Source organism: Lepisosteus platostomus, chromosome 14, assembly GCF_059453375.1.
Source record: "Lepisosteus platostomus isolate fLepPlt1 chromosome 14, fLepPlt1.hap1, whole genome shotgun sequence".
NCBI lineage: Eukaryota > Metazoa > Chordata > Actinopteri > Semionotiformes > Lepisosteidae > Lepisosteus > Lepisosteus platostomus.
Window position 1 is genome coordinate 30,458,434 of NC_142624.1, and position 21,531 is coordinate 30,479,964.

At 36.5% G+C, this 21,531-nt stretch overlaps 1 protein-coding gene across 3 annotated transcripts in view; it reads left to right on the plus strand.

Moving 5' to 3' along the window:
• The window catches only part of kalrna (kalirin RhoGEF kinase a), a 215,467-nt gene that overhangs the window by 141,484 nt on the left and 52,452 nt on the right, over window positions 1–21,531 (plus strand). For all 3 annotated transcript variants that reach the window (XM_088605585.1, XM_088605583.1, XM_088605584.1), the window contains exon 34: window positions 17,998–18,244. In XM_088605585.1, coding sequence (XP_088461711.1) covers window positions 17,998–18,244 — 247 coding nt within the window. The remainder of the gene's footprint in view (window positions 1–17,997; window positions 18,245–21,531) is intronic.

Here is a 21,531-nt window from a genome sequence, read left to right on the forward strand (position 1 = left end):
AACAAACCAATACTATAGGCAACACTGTTTCATCTGTAGGTCACAAGATCACCCTTGTGCTTGTAATCACGCCCCAGGCAGTGACTGTGTTAATGTTGGATATCTTTGACAACTCTCACAGTAAAGAAACTGTAGGCAGAAGTGCTGGTGCTGCAGGATATGTTTTTTTTATCCCTCTACGATTGCTTGAGGAGAGCCACTAGATCAGGAGTTGATAGTGATTAGGTATTTAGAGTACAGCAGTGTTTTTTAGCTTCAAATATTGGAGGATAAAACAGTATCATGTCCAAGTGGATGAACTTTAAGCCGTCAAAGGAGATTAGCCCTGTAAGTAATATTATAAGATTATTTGTACAAGGTATCCAATCACACATAAACTAAGTAAATGTTTGAATAATAACAATATGACTACATATAAAATGTAAAATGTAATGTTTTTAAGGCAATAGTGTTGAAATGATGTGACCTGTTCTGAAATTTATTTTTAGTTTGACTTGAGGCAGAAAGGATATTGTTTTGGACAACATTTTTGTCAGTATAGCAGTGATATTTGATATTTGAGATTTTGGATTATTCATTTTAAAAGCACCACTTTGTGAAAGCAGAAGGCTTTTATTGGTCTTCTCTGTGTTGCAGTGAAGTGGTTAAGTTTTTCTACTCATACTAAAGGCAGGAAGCAGACTAATAAAGGCAGTGGAACTAGTCTGCCTAGCAATTACAGAGGCAACGATTCAAAAGGAAGAGTCTAATTTTAATGGCTGCCTTGGTGTTGTGCTCTACAACAACAAAATAGTCAAAATTTTGTTTTATAGTAATACAGTACGATCTTGACAGCATTCATTCTTCACTTTTATATTAAGTGGGGGGAAAAAGTAAAGGCATAACAAGCATTTTTATTGTCTTGGGAAAAGAAATCCAAAGAAGATCATAAAGTCTCTCCTAGAGAAAAATTGAAGCATTTCTGGTGATGTTGTACAGTTAAAGTTTTTGTATAACCTTTTTCACATCCCATGAACATAATCCTGATCCTGAATATGTGCATAGCTGCAGAAGGTTATCCTTGTTAATGTTGTTTGAACAACTGTAGTTTCTCCCACTACTACTGTGTAATCATTCTGGTTTGTGTGGTATCTAGTATGTTAAAAGACCTGATTATCTGCAAGCGATTTTAAATATATACAGTACTGTTGTGACTTGCAGCACAGGCTTCATACCAAGCCAGGTGAATAGGCTATACTGTAGGTGGTTTCCTAAGTTATTTTTCTGTCCTTTTAAGGTTCAGTTGATAACATTGGAACCTGCTGTTATTTTGACCATTAAATAAAATATAAAGGGCTATGGGGATGATTAATGAGGATTACAGGTTTACATAGCTGAATTATATGCCTGGACAGTTTCACCTTATGGGTTCTCCCTCAAATACAGAATCTATTTCCACTTATAATACAGAATCACTGCAGAAATGCTTTGTTTTATTTTATTTTTGTTTCTTCACAGCTGCAAAAGAAAACCTCTTTTTTACCGTAATGAAAATCAAACTGCTGTCTTGAAATATAATATCCATAACAAAGGCCTTTCCCATTAAATTCAAATCTGAGCACCTTTCAGTATGGTTATCTTTTGTGAGATATTGTACTATCTCTTCATCCCCAGAAGTTGCCTGGCAACCAGCCTTCCATTTTCTCTTCTCAGGTTGATGTGATACTATACAGATGGTAGTTGAGGTAAACATGTTGGGGCTCCTTTGCCTATCCACATAAACCTAAAGCCATAACAGGGACAAAACAATATGTAGTGAAAAATATGATCTATCTCTAGTCCATGAGTGTAGCAGATACATTGTTTTGCATTTCTAAGTTGAGTTTCAAGGAAAGATGAGTGTTGCACAAATACACCCATCATCTCAGCTGGAGTGAGAACTTTTATAAGGTAAGAAGGAGGAGCGTAGAAGTACCCAGGTTAAATATCACTTTAGTAGTAGTGTGAATCATGTTTTGCATATAAGACATTTTTTTTGCCGTGATTGTAATCATGAACTGCAATTTTAACCTGACTTTTGTGAGTATGTAGAGTAGATGTAAATGATTTGCATGTATTTTTTAGTTGTATTACCAGGACTGAATGGCATCAATAATCTGGAAGTCACTCAGTCATAGTAAAAACCGAAGAAACCTGCAACCTCAGAGCATAGTGTGTGCAAAGTGGGACTGCAGGCTGCACAGGGTACTCCAGTTCAGGGCACATGCATATGGATAATGAAGAAACACCACTTTATCAGAATGGCTCTGGAAGATGGGAATCAGAGGCATTCTGTGCTGTGCTGTGTGGTAGCAGTGTCAAACCATTGTGCTATTGAAGCGTGGGAGATGCCAAGTTTTAATAATACTAAAGATAGCATCTTTCACAGTCAGACTTTCTCAATTAATGGATTGACAGTAGAGTTTGGACACAATTATCGCCTCTCAACTGCTTGGCCTCTGCAAATCAGATTCTGTTTTCTTCAACCCTTGATGCCTGACTAAAAAAAACTTTGCCTATTATGGGTGTGATAACAGCATAGTTGTAAAGTAATTTGCAATATCAGCAATATTGCACCAAAAACTGCAGCTGCAGAAGCTAGAAGAAATGCATTGTAGTTCAAGAATGCCATTAACTTGGCTTTCCAATGTTTTCACTGTTAACAGTAAACTATACAAATTATTTCGGAATGTATGGAAGCGAAGAACAAAGGCTGGAAATGGACAGGGATCTGAAAGAATAAGAAGTACATACTGAACATGAAAATGCGACATTGGAATATATTGCATTGTGTTTGGGCAGTGACAGAGGTTTCAGATAATTTACACTCTTCCAGTGTGGAAACTTGCAGACTTATGCAGAACGGCTTAATCAACAACCATATGAAAAACAGGCACCTTTGTCTCTTGTAAGTTATGTGCTGATTTTACAATTTTGTGATAACATGCACTGGTTATATTTGAATTACCTCCTATTGACTTGACACAACTCATAGGCATGGCATGCACACAGTAGATGCAGTAACTGTGGTATTTTTTTTTTCTTTGCTTACTTGTTTAAACATATACGTTCTCTATCATAAGTTGAACAAACTGAGGGTAACGCCTTGAGAAATTATTTCTCCACCCCTTCCTGGGATGCAGTGTGTTTTGAGGCCTCAGAATATACCTTGGAGTAAAAAACAAAATCCTGGCTACCCCATTTTGCAAGAGGTTGCACCTCTAATATCCAAACCACCAGGTATTCCCATCAACTGTTTGGATGGAATGTGCTCCCACGTACAGCAGTGTCTGCTGTGGGGACAGTTCACCTCCTAATGCTTTACACAGCCACAGTGGCATTTTCCTTCCCTTGGAGGTCCTGCCACTTTTTCAGTACCTGTGTCACAGTCCTCGTGGTAACTCTGATAGCATTATCAATTCAATTCAAGGTGCTTTATTAGCATGACAGATGGGTACAATCAGTGTTGCCAAAGCAAATAAAAATAATAAAATTAACATGGAACAAAACAAAAAATAGAAGTAAAATAAAATCTACAGACATATTACAGACATTTACAACAAAGACATATTATAAAATATTGACATATACTGTAGGTGGCTGGAGCATTATTGGGAGACAGACTCACTGTTCCTCAGGCTGTGACAGGAGATCACATACTGGGCTGCCAGATCAACTGAGTTCCCTCCTCCCTCTCCCAGTAGGATTGGGACCCGTTGTGACTCTGGCAGGTGTGGGAACTATGGGATTAGATTTCTGAATTTCGGGAAGAATGTTTCTCTAATCCCACAGTATCTTATTTTAGTATTATTATCTCTTACCACTACAGAGAATGATGTATCCTTTGTTCTCTTATCTTTTGTTGGCAGAAGCAAATCTCGGTCAAATTCTGAGTTACTTTTGCCACCCTCTCAGCCAACAAACTCTGAATGACTTTGTTTCCCTGCATCTGTTATTTACTGTATAGATTGTTTAATCTTTGCACTGATGTTTGCACTGATGAAAGTATGTACTCTAACTTCACCTCACTAAACTATGAAAATGTCTGCTAGGAAGCCAGGTGATCATGGTGACCCTCGAGGAGTAGCAGTGTTCAGCGCTGTGTCTGCAGTGAGCCCACGAGTGACTGTAATCCAGTTCCAGCAGGAATTAATAAATGTGGTAGTGAAATCAGGGTGTATGTGATTTTCAAAAAAAGTTTTCTTGTACAATTTAGATTCTCCTATTATGTATCTCCTTTTTTATTAGAAAAAGATAGCAGCAGGTGAACTGTTGGTCAATCTAAGCAGCATTATATTTTAAAATTTTTATACTGAAACAATTCATAGAGTATCTGCCATATACAGTTTCACCTGTTTATTAATTGGGTGGCGCTAATCTTGTTAGGAGATGAAACATGGTCATACGCCTGTCGAAAATATACACGTCCTTTGTTTGACCTCCTTGTTACCTCCTGAGTATGAAACAACAAAAAGGGTCACAGCATATGGGTGGTAAGAAAAATGTACGGTACGTGTGAGTTTACATATGCAAAGATGATATTTGTATACATAAAATGCACATCAGTTCACTGTTTTGAGTCCGTAACAATACTACAGTTCAGTGGAAATGCCGCAGCTCAGTGAAAAATTGACCGTGACGTTTCTAGGGCAATCGGGGATGCTTCCATCCACCATTCATTTCAACAGCCTTACCAGCAGACAGAAAGCACCTATAATTGGCCTGGTATGATTAATTATGTTTAATTATGTGGAACAAACGTGGTGAGGAATCACTTCTGCACTGCAACGACTATAGTTTTATGAGAGTGGGGTCATGGAAGACTCATACACCTTATAATAGTAATTAGTCAAGTAAGAGTTCATATGCAAATACCTCCACAGTGGTAACTGATTGACTCATTGTCACCATCTGCAGATTGTAAGTAAAAGTGCATAATAACGACCTGGATGTTGGCAAAAGATGGTGCTTTCTGTCTGAGCTGTAGTGCTGTATTTATTTGGCTATGGCTGAACATTATTACACAGAAAAAAACATGAAGTTGCTGAGCTTTCTGTAAGGAAACATTAAAAATTAGGTAGAAATGGGTAGTTGTGTGTACTGTATGTAGAAAGAAGGATATTCATGACAAGCTCAGTGCTGTGGTTGATGGGAATATCTCCGTTGTGCAGCAGTACGTTGACATTGAGACCTGTGCCCATAGCTGTAGCATCACCAATGTCAACACAGTCCATTAATCTTTCAGAATGATGATGTTTGTTCCCACACGGCGAAAGCTAATGTGAATTTCCTGGGATCATTGTAAGGCACTGGCCTACCAAGTACCTATTGTATGAGCATCTCGGTGTCAAATACTGATAGATATTGTCACTGATATGGCAGTCACACTAGATATAGACTGGAGGAACACATCCGTTGTCATTGTAGACATAAAGCACGGTAATAGGTATAGTTCACTTGCTTTATGTAGGAGCACCTACCCATTGACAGGTGACTATTGGACCTTCTTGATGATGTAGTCATCCTCTTCAAACTTTATCCTACTCATAATCTAAAAAGTGGTATGTCTAAATTATTTTGGTATATTTAAAGGCATTTTAATCAGTTAATACTTGGAGACCTTAGCACCACTGTGCAGCATCCACCTGGATGATAATTATAATAATAATAATAATAATTGCTTACACTTATATAGCGCTTTTCTGGACACTCCACTCAAAGCGCTTTACAGGTAATGGGGACTCCCCTCCACCACCACCAATGTGCAGCATCCACCTGGATGATGCGACGGCAGCCATAGTGCGCCAGAACGCTCACCACACATCAGCTATCAGTGGGGAGGAGAGCAGAGTAATGTAGCCAATTCATAGAGGGGGATTATTAGGAGGCCATGATTAGTAAGGGCCAATTGGAAATTTGGCCAGGACACCGGGGTTACACCCCTACTCTTTTCGAGAAGCACCCTGGGATTTTTAATGACCACAGAGAGTCAGGACCTCGGTTTTACGTCTCATCCGAAGGACGGCGCCTGTTTACAGTATAGTGTCCCCGTCACTATACTGGGGCATTAGGACCCACATGGACTGCAGGGTGAGCGCCCCCTGCTGGCCCCACTAACACCTCTTCCAGCAGCAACCTTAGTTTTTCCCAGGAGGTCTCCCATCCAGGTACTGACCAGGCTCACACCTGCTTAGCTTCAGTGGGTTGCCAGTTGTGAGTTGCAGGGTGATATGGCTGCTGGCCATGATGCGACGGCAGCCATAGTACACCAGTACGCTCACCACACATCAGCTATCAGTGAGGAGGAGATTAATGAAGACAATTCATAGATGGAGATGATTATGAGGCCATGATTAGTAATGCCAAGGGGGAAATTTTACCAGCACCAGCATAACACATCAGCTCTTTACGAGAAATGCCCTGGGATTTTTGATGATCATGGGGATTACATCTCGTCCAAAGGTCAGAACCTTTTTTACAGTGTAGTGTAATTAAGGGCATTAGGACCCGCACAGACCACAGGGTGAGCGCCCCCTACTGGTGCAGCTAACACCTCTTCTAACAGCAGCCTTAGCTTTTCCAGGAAGTCTCTCATCCAGGTACTGGCCAGGCTCACATCTGGTTAGCTTCAGCAGGTTGCCATTTGTTAGTTTCAGGGTGATATAACTTCTGGCTGGTTTATCTTTTAGTGGAATTGGCATTTGATTCTGAGCTGTATTGGCACAGCATGGATGTCTCAAAGCTCTGTGAAATATGAGGCTTATTCTCATATAAGATAAAGGTAATCTTTTCATGATAACAGGCAGTGAAAAATATTCTTGACTAAATGACTTCATTGGATATAGTCTGAAATGTTATATGAATTATAAATGGAGATTTTCCTTTTAAATCTACACACTAGTTATTATGTACTGTTTCTAATTATTGTAGTTAAGTACCTCGGTATTATCAAGTCCTTAAAAACGCTCATACTCTGTAAAATTATGCCATAGGATATGGAGGGCCTACAGTCAAAATGTTCTTATTTACTTTATGAGATGTTATTATGTTATAGAACATATTAAAATCTAAAATTAACATTTTACTTTTAGTTTTTAATAGTACTTAAAATTTAATTGTGGTGTTGGATTGTCTTTGGGTTGTTACTGAGGAGCAATAAATGCAGCGATGTTTACTTCACGTTTTTTGCCAGTTAAAAACAACTCTTTGTGACTGAAATAGAAATAGCTATTTAATAATGTATCCATGACAAAACAGACTGCTTGGTCATAATTCACCATAGCACCAAAAACTACATACTATTTTGGAACCTACAATTTCAAAGTTTTGGATTTTGTCAGTTAGCATTTCTAAATATTTACAAAGACTGCTATTGAAATCCAATGGAATTTCTATCATATACAGTTCATTTGATAAAATATTTCCTGAAGCATGAGAGTGAAGTAAACGGGAAAGTAGATTTTCAGATTTTAAGTGAGATTTAAATAACTGAAATCTTAGGAAACTCCAAAACAAACCAGAAGCAGTTTATTTGTTTTGTGAGATATGTAATTGCCCTGAGCAGACAGCAGCTCGCATGTTTCCATTGGCTGGTTTGTCAGATGCAGCGTTGGCCCCAGTAGGAGTTGGAGATCAAAGCAACCCATCTTGGCTGCAAACAAGGTTTGTGTGTGTGCGTGCGTGCGTGTGTGTGCAGCAAGCGAATCTGACAAGGGCTTGTGCGAGAGTTAGCACTGGAGGATTCAGGCAACAGGTTAGCAGGCATGAAGGACTGTTGCTTTGGTCCAAAGCTGATATATAAGATTTCAGGGGCTGTGACAGATACTCTTTCATCGTTGGAACTTGCACATTACAGGGTAAGATGCTCTGTATTATACCGGATGTGGAGTCCAATGAAATTCTGAAAAGAGTGATTGAATAAGTGTCAGTATACATGTTTAAATGCATGTATGTGTTGTTTTAAAAGCTTAATTAGGCACCGTTATTCATTTAATATTCAGGCACATCTAGGAAAACGTTTGAAACCACAACTGCATATACAGTAGTAAATACAGAATTCACTTCCACTTTCTTAAGAGCAGGACATATCACTTTGATTTCATATTCCTTTTAAAAAGATATTGAACTTCTCCACACTTGCAAGAAAGTATTCACTCACAGTTTATTTTAATTTTGTTTACCTTAGATTGAGATGAGGTGGTAACATTAACACTGTAGAAACATTTATAAATTAAAATAGCTGACTAGTTTAGAATAGAATTGTTTTTACTAAGATATTCAGTTTAATTATAGGGAATAACAGATGTGTACAGTATATATAGTTATCATAATGACTGTTGAATAGTATTTTGTTGAAATGGAAATATCTTTTGTTTGACTTTGCCTGACCCATCTGTTGTCTAATATCTTATATCTTAGATTCACGTGGCAAAAAATGTTTCTGGTCTAGTACTGCAGGACTATAATATTAAAGAGCTGTTGAGCATGGCGTAGATCCATATGGTGATACACACTTCTTACTATCAAAAAATAACTTCAATTGTCATTAGTACTTTCTTTATATTTGTTTTAGGTATTAGGCATAATTAGGCAATAAATCTTTGGATTAGGCTTCATTGCTCTCAGTGGTGTGATGGACATCTCTTGTATGTTACTGCATTGTGTATTACTATATTCTCTAAAGAATGTCTTTAGTGTCTGATCTGTCTTTTACAGTTCTTCACCTACTTCTTACATAAAATCCATACTTATTTATGTACTAGACACCAGTCATTTCCTTCTCCAGCTGCTATCAATTTTCTGTTCATCTTGGCTTTCCTTTATTTGTTGGAGATGTCCCTTTTATATGTGATCATCCTTAGAGCTAGGCTTTGCAGAAAACAGTGGATTATTGAGTATCGTTCACTCTAGTTTTTTCGCTCTTCCTCTTGGGAGAGGTGTCTTGAAAAATATGCCGAAGTCCTTGCCTCTAGCAATTATTCATTGACAGCCACAGTTTTGCCTGTCTTCATCTGGTATGAGCAAAACGCATCTGCCATTCCAGGCAATAATGAGTGCTGTTGCTGAATTTCAAGAGATTCATTTTTGAAATATTGAATTTGTATTCCTGGGTTTGAAAATGTGCCACGTTTAGTGCATGAAGTTGCTTAAAACTAAAACCCATGTAAACATTACGTGTAACAGCGGGTATTTGAATCCATTAACTGAAAAGGGTATGTATAAAAAGTAAGACTTATTTTCTTCTTGTGGACTGATCTCAATAACACATTTTCAGTATGTGTTAACTCCAGCATTTTAGCTAATATTCACTTTTTTAATATTGCAAATTCTAGCCTATCTAAAATTCTCCTTTGATTCAGTAAGTGAAGCAATTTTTAACCTGTGTGCCTGATCTGCTGACACACAATGGTTTCCTCTATGTGTCCGCCACCCTAGTATGTAAAGTACGTTAGAACGAAAAATGCAATGAATAGGATAAATACAAGGAATAAATTAGTTACATGTAGATCATTTGCACCACTTTTATATTTAATAATTTACATTTCACTTCACTTTGACAAACTGGTTTTAATCTAAAGATAATATTAAGAACGAATTCAATTCCTTGCTTTACTTTAAAAGTGTGGTTAAAAATACAGATTTTCTATACTGCTTTCTATATATCCTTTCATTATAGTGCTTATAAGGACTGCACCATTTTCCCTGCCAATAAATTAAAACAATTAAATATGGATCAATTTGAGTGTCTTGCCAAGAACTGAATAGATGGGCTAAACAAGTTCTAATTAGAATCTTAATATTATGCAGTCCAGAAAGTAGGATCAGTCTAAAACAATTAAATATTTTATTGGCCAACAGAAGATCCAGATTTAGTATGTTTAAAGCAAAAAAGCCATAGCCCTGCTTGGGCATAAAAGAGTGTTAACCTTTCAACAATCATGTTAATGTGCTTAAGGAAGTAAGCTCATTAGAGTAACCTCTGCACATAACTGATAGTTTTACATATCAATTTGAATTTGAGTTAAGGAGATTTTTGGATTGAATAAGAGTGATTTACATATTCCGTTTTACTTTCTTCAGAATTGCATGTAACCCTAACTTAGCTGCAACATTATTGGTGCTTTTTACTTTAGTGCACTAACTGAAACACTCAGGTACAATTCAAATTTTACATAATGAAAAATGTGCTGTGCTTGACTGTAGTTTCAGTAACTTAATTATTTTTTTAAATGTATTTTTTTCCAGAATATAATGTGTATTTCAGTTAACATACATTTCTTGGTAATTGGCTACGTGTTTTATTATTCAAATTCTAACTGCCAATACTGAATATGTATTGTAGTTTGTAGGGGTGAAATGTTATTACAGTATATCATGAATGTTCATGTTATTGTGGAGTTTTCCTGATAAACTAATAGAACTTAATAGAAACTAATTTTAGTTTCCTGTTTATGCCACTATGTGTATGAGCTTTTCCAGTAAGGGGTGGTACTTTAATTAAAGTTGCACGAAAGACAAAATCTGAGCAAATATTTCTTCTTTACTACTACCAGCGTGTGGATATAGAAAACTATTAGAAACTGTCATAAGTAGAAACAGTACCAGGACTTGATGTGTTCAAGTGAAAAACAAATGCACTGAACTGATTAAGACTGCCACATGCTTGGAATGTACAAGGGATATCTATTCCAGTACTTTGCTGTTTTATATGAAACAGCTGAACTCTGGTTTTAGCATTATATGGAAAACAGAATTAAGAACAACACATTTTGATCAGCAATTGTAACTCATTGCAAGATTTACTGAAATGCAGGAAAAATCCAAATAAAACTTTCAGTATCTGTTACACAATGTACTTTAAGGTTGAATACTGTCATTTAATTTTTGTATTTAATCTGAATAGCACCCGTTTTGTCACAAAACCTTCCCTTTTCTTCTTTTGAAATGAGAAGGATTGATCCTGAGCAATCCCGAGAGCTCCAAACTTCTCATTTAACCATTATTTGCTGTTGAAAAGTAGATTCCAAAGTTGATGTTTTTATATCCTGCTTCGAATTCTAGGAAATGTATCTGTTTCGAGCTACAGAGACAGAAAAAGCCTTGCTGACTTGCACAGTTAACAGGCATGACATCAGCACAGTGTAGTAAGTGAAAGCAGGTGGACAGGAAAAGGGAGAGGCACCATGGCTGTGAAGTTTGCCAGGAGAAGTGATGGATTCTACAGGCTGGGTTTCTTTGTGCAGCTTCACCAACCAAGTGTGGGCTTTATAGTTTCTGACTGACCTATAGCATTTATTAATCTGATTTGTGTCTGTGAGACTTTTTCTAATAGCTGTTGGATATAAACAAAAAGAGTTTGACCCAGAAATAATCCAAAAGAAAAAAATAGGTTTTGAATTAAAAAAAGCATATGCTAACAAACTTGGGCATTATTGCGATTACAGATATATGGAGGATTACTGCTTATTTTTATTGGGTGAAGACATTACTTTTCCGATGTACAGTACGTCTTTTCAGAGTTTGAAAATAAAATGTTCTTTTCTCTATAGTAACTGTGAGGGATTTGCAAATGAGTATGTTAGACAAAGAAAAAAAGCTGACTAATGCCACTGATAAAACTGGTTCTTTTGCAAAGTTCAGCAGAATGTGTCCAGAATTGATGGCAATGAGGTGTGCATTGTTGCCCTGGCAACACTGCACAGGTACCCTTCCATGCAATTCTTACATTCTTACCTTATACTTCACATACAATATTTATAAAGAGTGAATGTTTACTTGATGTTCTGAGAATTTCAAAATGTGTGTAAGTTAAGAAAAATAATAATTTAGTAGCTATGTAAGTAGAGGAAATGTTTCAAATACGCCAAAGTTTATTTTTGTATGCTTTTAACCTTTATCCCTTTAAAATGTTTAGTAAAATATTCTTTTAATATTCTTTTTTTTCTCCTATGTGTAAAAATACCTCCTCTTTCCAGCTTTAACTGCACGTTCCATAGTTTTCACTTGTGACCTCTTGTTCACATTTCACTTTCATTTTGAAGAAGTTCATTGAGTTGCCCTAATGCCTTTTGGGATTTTGATTACTTGAATTAGATTCACTTGGAGTCTTCCCTATTCAAGACTAAAAAGATTGCATTCTCTTTAAAATTCTCTTTTTATATTGATTCCTACTAGAGAAGCAAGCTTTTATGGCTGAATGGAAATTGTAAATGATATTCTAAACAATGTCTAAGAAACATTTTGCACAGTTTTGCACAACCATAAAATCACTTGATTGATATTCAACATTTTCTAGCAAAATATTAAAAAATTCAGTCTAATTTGTTGTAATTGTACATTCTGTCTGCTGTAGGCAGAAGTAGTTCTCTGTGTAGCCAGTGAGATACTGACCATTTGTTTTTATTTTTGATAATGTGAATCCATTTATTTTGTTCAATTTAACACACCCAAGCTTTCAGATTTTATGAACCTGTAAACACTGAGCTCTTTAATGAAAGAATAAGAACATCATGCTCTAGAGTGCAGTACTGGCACGAGATAGCAGTTAATGGGAAATGGATGTTGTTTGCTAATGAACATCACAGGGAAGACAATTTCTCAGGGAGAAGTGCAGGTGTGGGAGCAGGTTATTGCACTGCTGTAAAATTGCTGGCCAAATTCATTAAAAAGGAGTGACACCATGTAGCCTATGTAAGCCTAAAAGATTTAAGCCAAAATGTTATATCCACATTTTGTAGTTTAGCATGTCATCTTTAGTTCTTTCATCAGCTTAATTTTTTCTCTTTTGAAAGCTCTTATTTTTATTGTTATGTTTTAGTCACCATATCTGAAAGCTATTATACACCCAGCCAACCAGCATACCAACATGAGAAATGGGGGAAAACAATGTGGTTTGCAACATTTAATGGAGCAGTAGGGTTCTAAAATGAATGCACATGTTATAACTCCATTAAATGAACTTTTCAATTAAAAAACACAAAGTGCTGAAATCTGTTGTATCCCTATCTTTCTTTGTTTTATCTGTGATGGTTAGTGTGCCCAAATCATTAAAAATGTAATTTTCTAGTATTCTTTCCTTTGCATTTTCTCGGAAGCAGCGAGAAAGAATGTATCCCTTGTATATGTACAGAACACAAACGTGCTGGCTGAGTGTGACTCGATGGCTAATTGCTCAGCTAATGAAACAAAACCAACTGTACGCATATGAAAAGCAAAACTGGAAACAAGCACAACCTAAAAAACCTTTAACATGCTGAGCTGCTGAGCAGTGTAGCCACTGGTGGTCTCTTTTAATCTCTTCTACAGCAGATATGGAGTTTCTTCGAAGAGAGTAACCCGGTCAATATTTATGCTCCTTTTATTTAGAGCAACAGATGGGAGCTGACTCTTGCATCTCATCAGATTTAATCTTAAGAATGTTGTGTCCAATTGGGAATATGAGCTTTCAAGACCATAAAACACGTCCCGTTTTTCACATACTTAGTTACTTCGAGCACAGAATGAAATTAGAATGATCAAGGGCTCATCCTCAGGACCAGTGTGAGAGTTATTAAAGCTCAAGTGGAATAATCCTTATACTATATGATGGCCAGGCTCAGACAACAAGACGTTTTTTTTTGTTACAGGTTTTGCACAGATGTTATATTTAGCTTTTAAATTAACAGGCTCTAAGAAAATGTTTTATGCATTTTATTTGAGTTCAGAAATAGACAGTATCCTCATATATACTGTATCTAGAAGATACTGTATACCGTAAGAGGCAACAAAAAAGAAAGGAAACACACTGTTTCACCTATGGAGCCTTCTTCAGGTGTGAAGAAGGTATACTGTATACGGTATGTATATAGTGCTTTGCAAAAAATTTCAGACCGTTGCAGTTTTCACATTTTTGGGGTTTAAAACTTGCTGTCATTTGAAGCAGACTCAATATAGCACATCTCCCAGTCAAAACCATTCCTACCATCAAGTATGGTGGCAGCACCATGTTGTGGAGATGCTTCTCCTTATTAAGGACTGGAAAGTTTGTTAGGACAAAAAAATGTAAAGACTGGAAAAAATGTTCAGGAAAAGCTGTTTCTGTCTGCTGCAGTCTTTTAACAAAGGCAAAAATTCACCGTTCAGCAGCACGATGGTCCAGAGCTCAAGGCCAAAGCTACACTGGAGTGGTTTGAGACTAAGAACATGAATGTTCTTGAGTAGCCCAGTCAAAGTTACTATAGATTTTTTTTACCCTTAGACATCACCAATTTGAGCATTTTTTAATAAAATTTGAAGTTAAAAAAATGTGTATACATCATTTTGTAATTTCACAAAAGGGACATTATAAGAAGGATGTGAGGTTTTTTGCAGGACTTTGTATTTAGTTTCAGTTACTGTAAGTGTCTTGTGGAAATATGTTTTTTTTTCCAGAATGGAAAAGAACTGGAGCTCTGTATCCATGAATAATCATTAGAAGAAAAATATCATAGGAACTCATCCCTTGAGATATAACTACCTCCTTATAGTTCACATCGTGTTGTAATTTTTGCTATTTTTGTCTTTTGGAGTGGCAACGTCTTGCCACAGCCAGCTGTGTTTACTTAGAATATTACACTAGCATTTCAGCAGCTTCTGTGTATTGTTCTTGTGTTGTGTTGATGTTTATGATGTTATGTCAAGTGCCAACAAGTAGTGCTACTGTACATCCTCACATCTTGTAATTAATTTATTTGTAGTTTAGAACTAAAAAAACCAACACCATCAACTCTTTACACTCTTTGCTCTTTGAAATCAATACTCAGGAGTAGGGTATCTTTCATAATTGGTCTTTTCCTGCTATCAAGAAATTCAGTTCTGGAAAGAAAACCTACTTTATCAGATTAAAACTTTTTTTTAATGTTGCTAAAGGGCTGTGAAGTCTGCTCCGAAGCTTCCTTCTTGTCATGAAATGTCTGCAAGTCATTGCGTTTTTTATCTTCCCTGTTACTGTTTCATGTCTTTGACAAATCATATTTTTTTTAAGTGAGAGACCAAAATTTAAATGAGATCTCCTGGACAGTAAAGAATACACTATGAAAAAATGCCTGTGGCAGTCCACCTATAGTTGCTGATTCAGATATCAAGTGTTTTATGTTAGGTCTGATCTTTAGATTTAATTGCTTCCTGCTCTAATGTAATAGAAGCACAGAGGCGGGCAGTATTCACACAGCAGGAAATACCAAAGGTTAGAAGGTACTTTTACATTGTACAATGTGAATATGAATTATTATTAAAAAATTTAATGCTAGCATTTTTTAAACAACTTAATTGCTTAACTGGAGCTGCGTATATTATCTTTAGAGATGTCATAGTAAAATAGACTGATTAATAGTTTAAAAATACAGCATTTGCAAACCTCATAGCCTCACATGCTGCCACCATGAATGTAATCATGTAATCAATTTCTAATTATAGAATTCTCCTGATTCCTTTCTAATGATCTGCCGTTACTCATGTACACATTTTCTGTTGAATGATATTTGTAAATGTATAGTTTTGAACCTCTCTGTAAGCAGAGCAATAGAGACCTAACAGCAAAATAGATTAAGACATTCATGTAAACCAGTGGCCTAAAGTACCTTTTAGCACGAGATACAGTATGTACAGTAACAGTTTAAATGTACTGTATTTCATTTTCAGATTCTAGTTATTTTTCTGTTCCTGACTGTTGTATTAACTGCAGAACCACATCATGTTTATAAATTAGGTGTGTGACTATAAAAAGATTTAAGATTAACAATACTTCATCACTAAATAGAGACTAAAATGGAAACTTGCCAGTGGAATTCTGTTTTACTTTACTAAGCTGCTCTGTTCTTAGTCGAACATCCAGCTCTTGCTTAGATGGACTAAAAAAAACAGCTCTTCTAACTGGACACGGTGCCAAGAGTATATCTTCTTCACAGAGATGCTGTGCCATCAAAAAGCTGCCTCAGACTGTTTATTCCTTGATATAAAAGGCTGTGACAAGTTGTGCAAAAACAACATTCAGTATAAAAATAGGCACACAAAGGATATTAAACTGTTTATGATTTTAAAAGGAATATCTACTGTATATTCATGGTACAGTTTATCTGAACAGTGTTTAGCCCGGCATAACTGTTAATCTCACCTAGCCACCATAAGTAAGAAATAATATAGACAAATTTTAATATTTTTATTTCAGCTCTTAGAACATGAGCTTTAGTTTTATAAATTTGTAATGTCTTTACATTAAACGAAAGCCTTCAGACTGCTAAAGGTATCTCAGTTACCATAAACTGGTAATAATCCAAAACAGGGAACTAAGTACAGTTCACTGAGTGAACAATAGAACAATGTATTTATTCTATTTTAAAATATAAGTTATGTAGACTTTGGCGTTAGGAGTAAATTCCAAGGCGCTGGACTGTAAATACACAGCTTTTTATTTTCATTGCTTGGCCTTTCTAGTTTACCTTTGATCCTCAATTTTACATACTGTAGATATCAGCCAATTATTTTGATTATTTTGTGTACAGACCCATCTAATCATTCACAGAACAGTAATTTTATCAAAGTGTTTTGTGAAAACAAAAGTTATTTGAACAAACTATTCTTTATTTATAAACATGTTTGTGAATCATTGTGAAGTGGTGACTTCCGTTTGTGAAAATCCTGTATTTGCAGAATTCATTCCTGTCATGCTAAATGAATTCTGTTTGATTCACATGATGGAAGCTATCCATAAACAGTACACATGTGAAATAACAAGACTACCACAATGTTAGTCTTTATTCTTTTTTATTCTCTAATGTGTCAGCAATGCCTAATGTTTAATTATCAAGGTATCATTTCACTGAAAAGGTCTATAATTACACAATGAAGACGGTAAAAAACATTGCCACACATTTGGCGATGTGCATTACTGATACATGACTCGAATAATTAAGTTGTCTAAATACACCCGTAACAGCACAGGTTAAATACAGTGATTTAAATAATTGCCCTCTGAGTCATTCAATGAAATATGAAGACAGGTAGGGAAAGCTTTGCTAAAAAAAACTGTCATGACCCAAAACTACTAGGGCTAGGACTGACTAAAGAAAATCAGTGCTTACATAATAAAGTAACACAGCATACTAATAGGCCTATACATTCCCTTATAGCTATTATTGTCCATTTCTTAGAAACCTCACTATGGATTTGTGAAGGCGTTAAATTCTATGTTTTCCTTGGCTACACCTTGCTTTCATTGTTAGTTACAACTGTTTAATTCATACATTCGTGTGTTTAAAATTCTCTCATTTGTGTACGAAATACACTGGTTTAGTTGAAGATAAAATTTGATTAAAAATACATAAGTATAGTAATGCACAAAACAAGTGTGTCAGTGGATGTATCTTTAGAGCTACTGTAATTATGCCTTTCTGTGTGTGTCTGCTGTGAAAGTAGAGTCTGCTAACTAGGTTATCATCAGTAATGATAAGAGTTACATCATAAAAGATAACTGTTTCACATGGTTATGCTGAAATCACATGGTTTACAGTTTATACCGTTAATCAAATTTTTACTTGTTTTACTTTGCTGTAGTACAGAAAAGAAGCGGTGCTTAACTTGCTTAAAATACTCTGCCCTTTGCGTGCCTCGCTCCTGGCATGGATTTTATTTTTGCCAAATGTTCCTAACTAGACCAAGAATACACTGGGGAAAAATGAAACGCCCCAAGCACCTGCCATAAAGTTACTCATCCACACCTTAAAGAACCATAGTACAAATTTTCAGATCTGCTGAGAGGTATGGGGCATTGTAATTGTCATAGGTTTTTCCCTCGTCATTTCCTATTCTGTTGTAGTGCTGTTCAGCCTGGATAGTCTTTGAGTAATTACCCTATACTGCACGTCATTCGGTCCACTGGGGTGAGGGATCATTTAAAACAACTGAACCGCACCTTGTTCGAAGGACTCACGCCCTTTCTTATGTTTTCTTCCCCCCCCTCATCAGCTATCTGGAGGCTGCGAACTGACAGTGGTTCTCCAGGACTTCACAGCTGGCTGCAGCAGTGAGCTGAGTATCCAGGTGGGGCAGACAGTGGAGTTACTGGAGCGTCCGAGCGACAGGCCTGGCTGGTGTCTCGTGAGGACCACCGACCGCACCCCTCCCCAGGAAGGCCTGGTTCCCAGCAGCACTCTTTGCATATCCCACTCACGCAGCAGTGTGGAGATGGAATGCTTCTTCCCATCCGGAAAAGGTAGGTTTTGAAGGTGAAAAGGACATTTTGAAGAGCTTTAATGGCAGGCTATGAGAACGGTTGAATAAGACATGGAGACCTGTTAGAAAGAGTTCAAGAGTGACTTATCATTTCTAAATAAATGAGCAGTAAACTTTACAGTAGGCTGCGTTCTTTCTTTCCTCATCAGCCTCATTGATTAGTACAGCTTATCATAACATCTGGGAGGCATTCTTTTTTATAAGTGATGATGGCTGACTGCTATCATCAATAGCTATGATTGCTATTTTCTACTATTAATATTTTCATGAACTTGCCCAATAAGACAGTTTTCCTTTTGCTTACCATTGTATTGTATAGTCAGGATGTATTGCAACAAGCTGTTGCTTTGAAATGTATGGTTTGAAGCTTCTGTTAACAATGTGTTTTAAGAATTGTGAACTTGAACACAACACTAGACTTCCTAGAATTAATTCTTTAATGGACTGGTATTCATTATGTGTGTGTAAATATATAGTGGTGAATACTGTATCTATTTCCATTTACCCTCTATTTAAAGTTAGTTAAAAAAACCTTATATTTGCTAGAATGACATTTTTCAGTAATGCACTTCATTTGAACTTTTTCTCAGAGTAACTTGAAGTGTTACTTTTGGGAACAGGATGTTCAGAACATTTTAAAACTTTTAGAAAATGACGGGTAGGGGGAGTTGACTTCTTTCCCTTGTGTTTGTCAATACTGTACATTTTTATAGATGAGGCTGTGGATATATTGCTTTTTAGACCTTTTCAATTGCAGTGGAGTAATTACAATTTTAGTTATTACACTCTTTTTTTTAAATAGCTGTGTAGGGTTGTAAGTTAATCGCTACATTCCTAGAGTTATTTTAGTCTGTGTGGCCTGGAACATGTTTAGAAAATTACAGTATGAATAAACTTAAAGTACAACAATGTTCTGTCACGGTTTTCAAATATGAAAGAACTATAATCTAAGAACTAGATAATTTATGGGTTATTTTTTTAATTTATACTTTTATAGATTCTGCACTACATGTTACATTTATTTTTAACTGTAATATTATGTCCTTATTGGAGGAGTTGTAAATATATTTTTATTTATACTTCTAAGATTACTGTGGATGATTTAACAGTGACATAGGGTTGCTTTTTGGACTATTGCACATCAAAATATTTTTTATTATCCTTATACTTTTTATTCTGTTTACTTTATACTGTGAAGTTCAGACCATTTTATTTATTGCCTGTAGAGGGCACTATTGATGTTCTCTTTGCAGAGAAGAAAGACTATTATTCCTTTTCGTAAATCCCTTTCTTATTGTCCAAATTTAGTTTACATGAAAGTTACTGATTTTATTGTCATAATTCAAGGGGGAGAAGGTGGATTTTGTCCTGCTGGATTGTTGTCAAACGTTTTGGATTGGTGTACACTTTTCAGCACACATCCTTAGGGGGCTGTGCATTTTGTTACAGAAGCTTGGCTGTTCAATGAAAACTTCTGATCACGTAATATATTTGTGGTAAATTGCTGAATGTGAAGCTTCAAGTTCTGTGCACATTCTCCCAATACAATTTCTCTTTTAACCCCACCGTTAAGTGACAGAAGATACTGTAGGTTAGCAAGAGTAAGGAAAGGGAGACCTCCAATGAAATCCAGGTTTTTGCTCTAAGAAGGTAGACTTTCCACTTAACCAAAATATATTTAAAAAAACTGCAGTAGTGTTTCTAAGTCTTATAATAGTTACAAAAGGGATCCTAAGTTACTGAGTAATGCACAGGACGAAAATTACTACAGTATTTGTTGTCAACTAGTATTTTTGGGAAGCAGATATACTGTACTGTATCTGACATATTTTAATTTCAGGCCAAAAGCTTTTTTTCAAACCTTTATCTTACAATATTAAAGTTTTGACATCCTTGTAAACTGATATTGTTATGTTCCAGTTCCAAATTAACAAGAAATATGCAATGCAAATGGTGCTTTGCCCAAATAGAGCTTGCGGGGACCGAGCAAACAAAATGACTATACTATTGGCAGTTACATCTTTTTCCATCCATCCATTTTCTAACTGCTTTGTCCAGCACAGGGTTGCAGGGGGGCCAGAGCCTAACCTGGCAAGCAGCCGTCGCAAGGCGGTGCACACCCTGGATGGGACCCTTGCAAGGAACACACAGGCACAAACATGCACACACACCAAGGCCAATTTTCCTGGAAGCCAAATATTTTACTAGTACTGTTTTTGGATTGTGGGAGGAAACCGGAGCATCTGGAGGCAGCCCACGTGAACACGAGGAGAACATCCAGACTCCTTGCCGATGGCATCCAAGGTCTAAAATTGAACCAGGGCCCCAGTGCTGCAAGGCAGCAGTGCTGATCACTGCGCCACCATGCTGCCCAGTTACATATTTTAAAAATGAAAATATGCGTGCTGTTGCTGGCCTACTCTCAGCTGGATTGAATGATCAGGAGCTTTTTACTGTTAAAGTACCCAGGCATGCTTGGAAAGGAAGAGCAAAGTGCATTACAGTATATTGCACTGTGGAACAACAACCTTGATAAACCTGATTAAATCTACTTCCAATGCATTTCACTGAGGCCAACAGTCTTTATTTTTTGGGAACAGGGTTACGAAATGCGAATGAGGTAATCTGAAGTATTATACTTCAATATAGATTAAACAACAGATTTAACATTTGCACAAAATTCAAAAATGCTTCTCGAGTTGTTTTCTAAATAAGTATTTAATGGCAGCATAGCACTTCAGAATGCTAAAAAAAACATTTTATTATTTGCTTGCTCTGTAGGACACAGATAAAACTCCGGTATTGTACATGGGAATTGCTTTTGCCTCCCGGACACTACAGTATTTCCCTTGTTTTGAGGATAAGAATATAAAACATCCTTCCCAGTTTAATTCAGTGATGTCTGAGCCTATTCCTGTGTGCCTTCAGTGCTGCAAATATTTAGAGTTACTGTACGTTGACAATTAAACTGAGGAAACGGAGTGCTTTCATGTGTACCTGTCCCTATTTAGCAGGTCTGCAGGGACTGAGAGGAATGCCGTACATTTCAATTTAAAAATAAAACTTGAAAATTGCGGGTCACATCTTGGTCAAATGCTAATTGTATGGATTACCTTGCTAAAGCTGTGCTCAGCTTGAGAAGTCTCATCACAGCCTTTTCCACCTGTTCTTATTTTTTTCCAATAGCTTCATTTTTTGCAGATGTCTTTTCCAGTTTCCTGTCCTTCTGCTGGGCAGGTGAAGTGCTGTAGAAACTTGTCAGCTTTT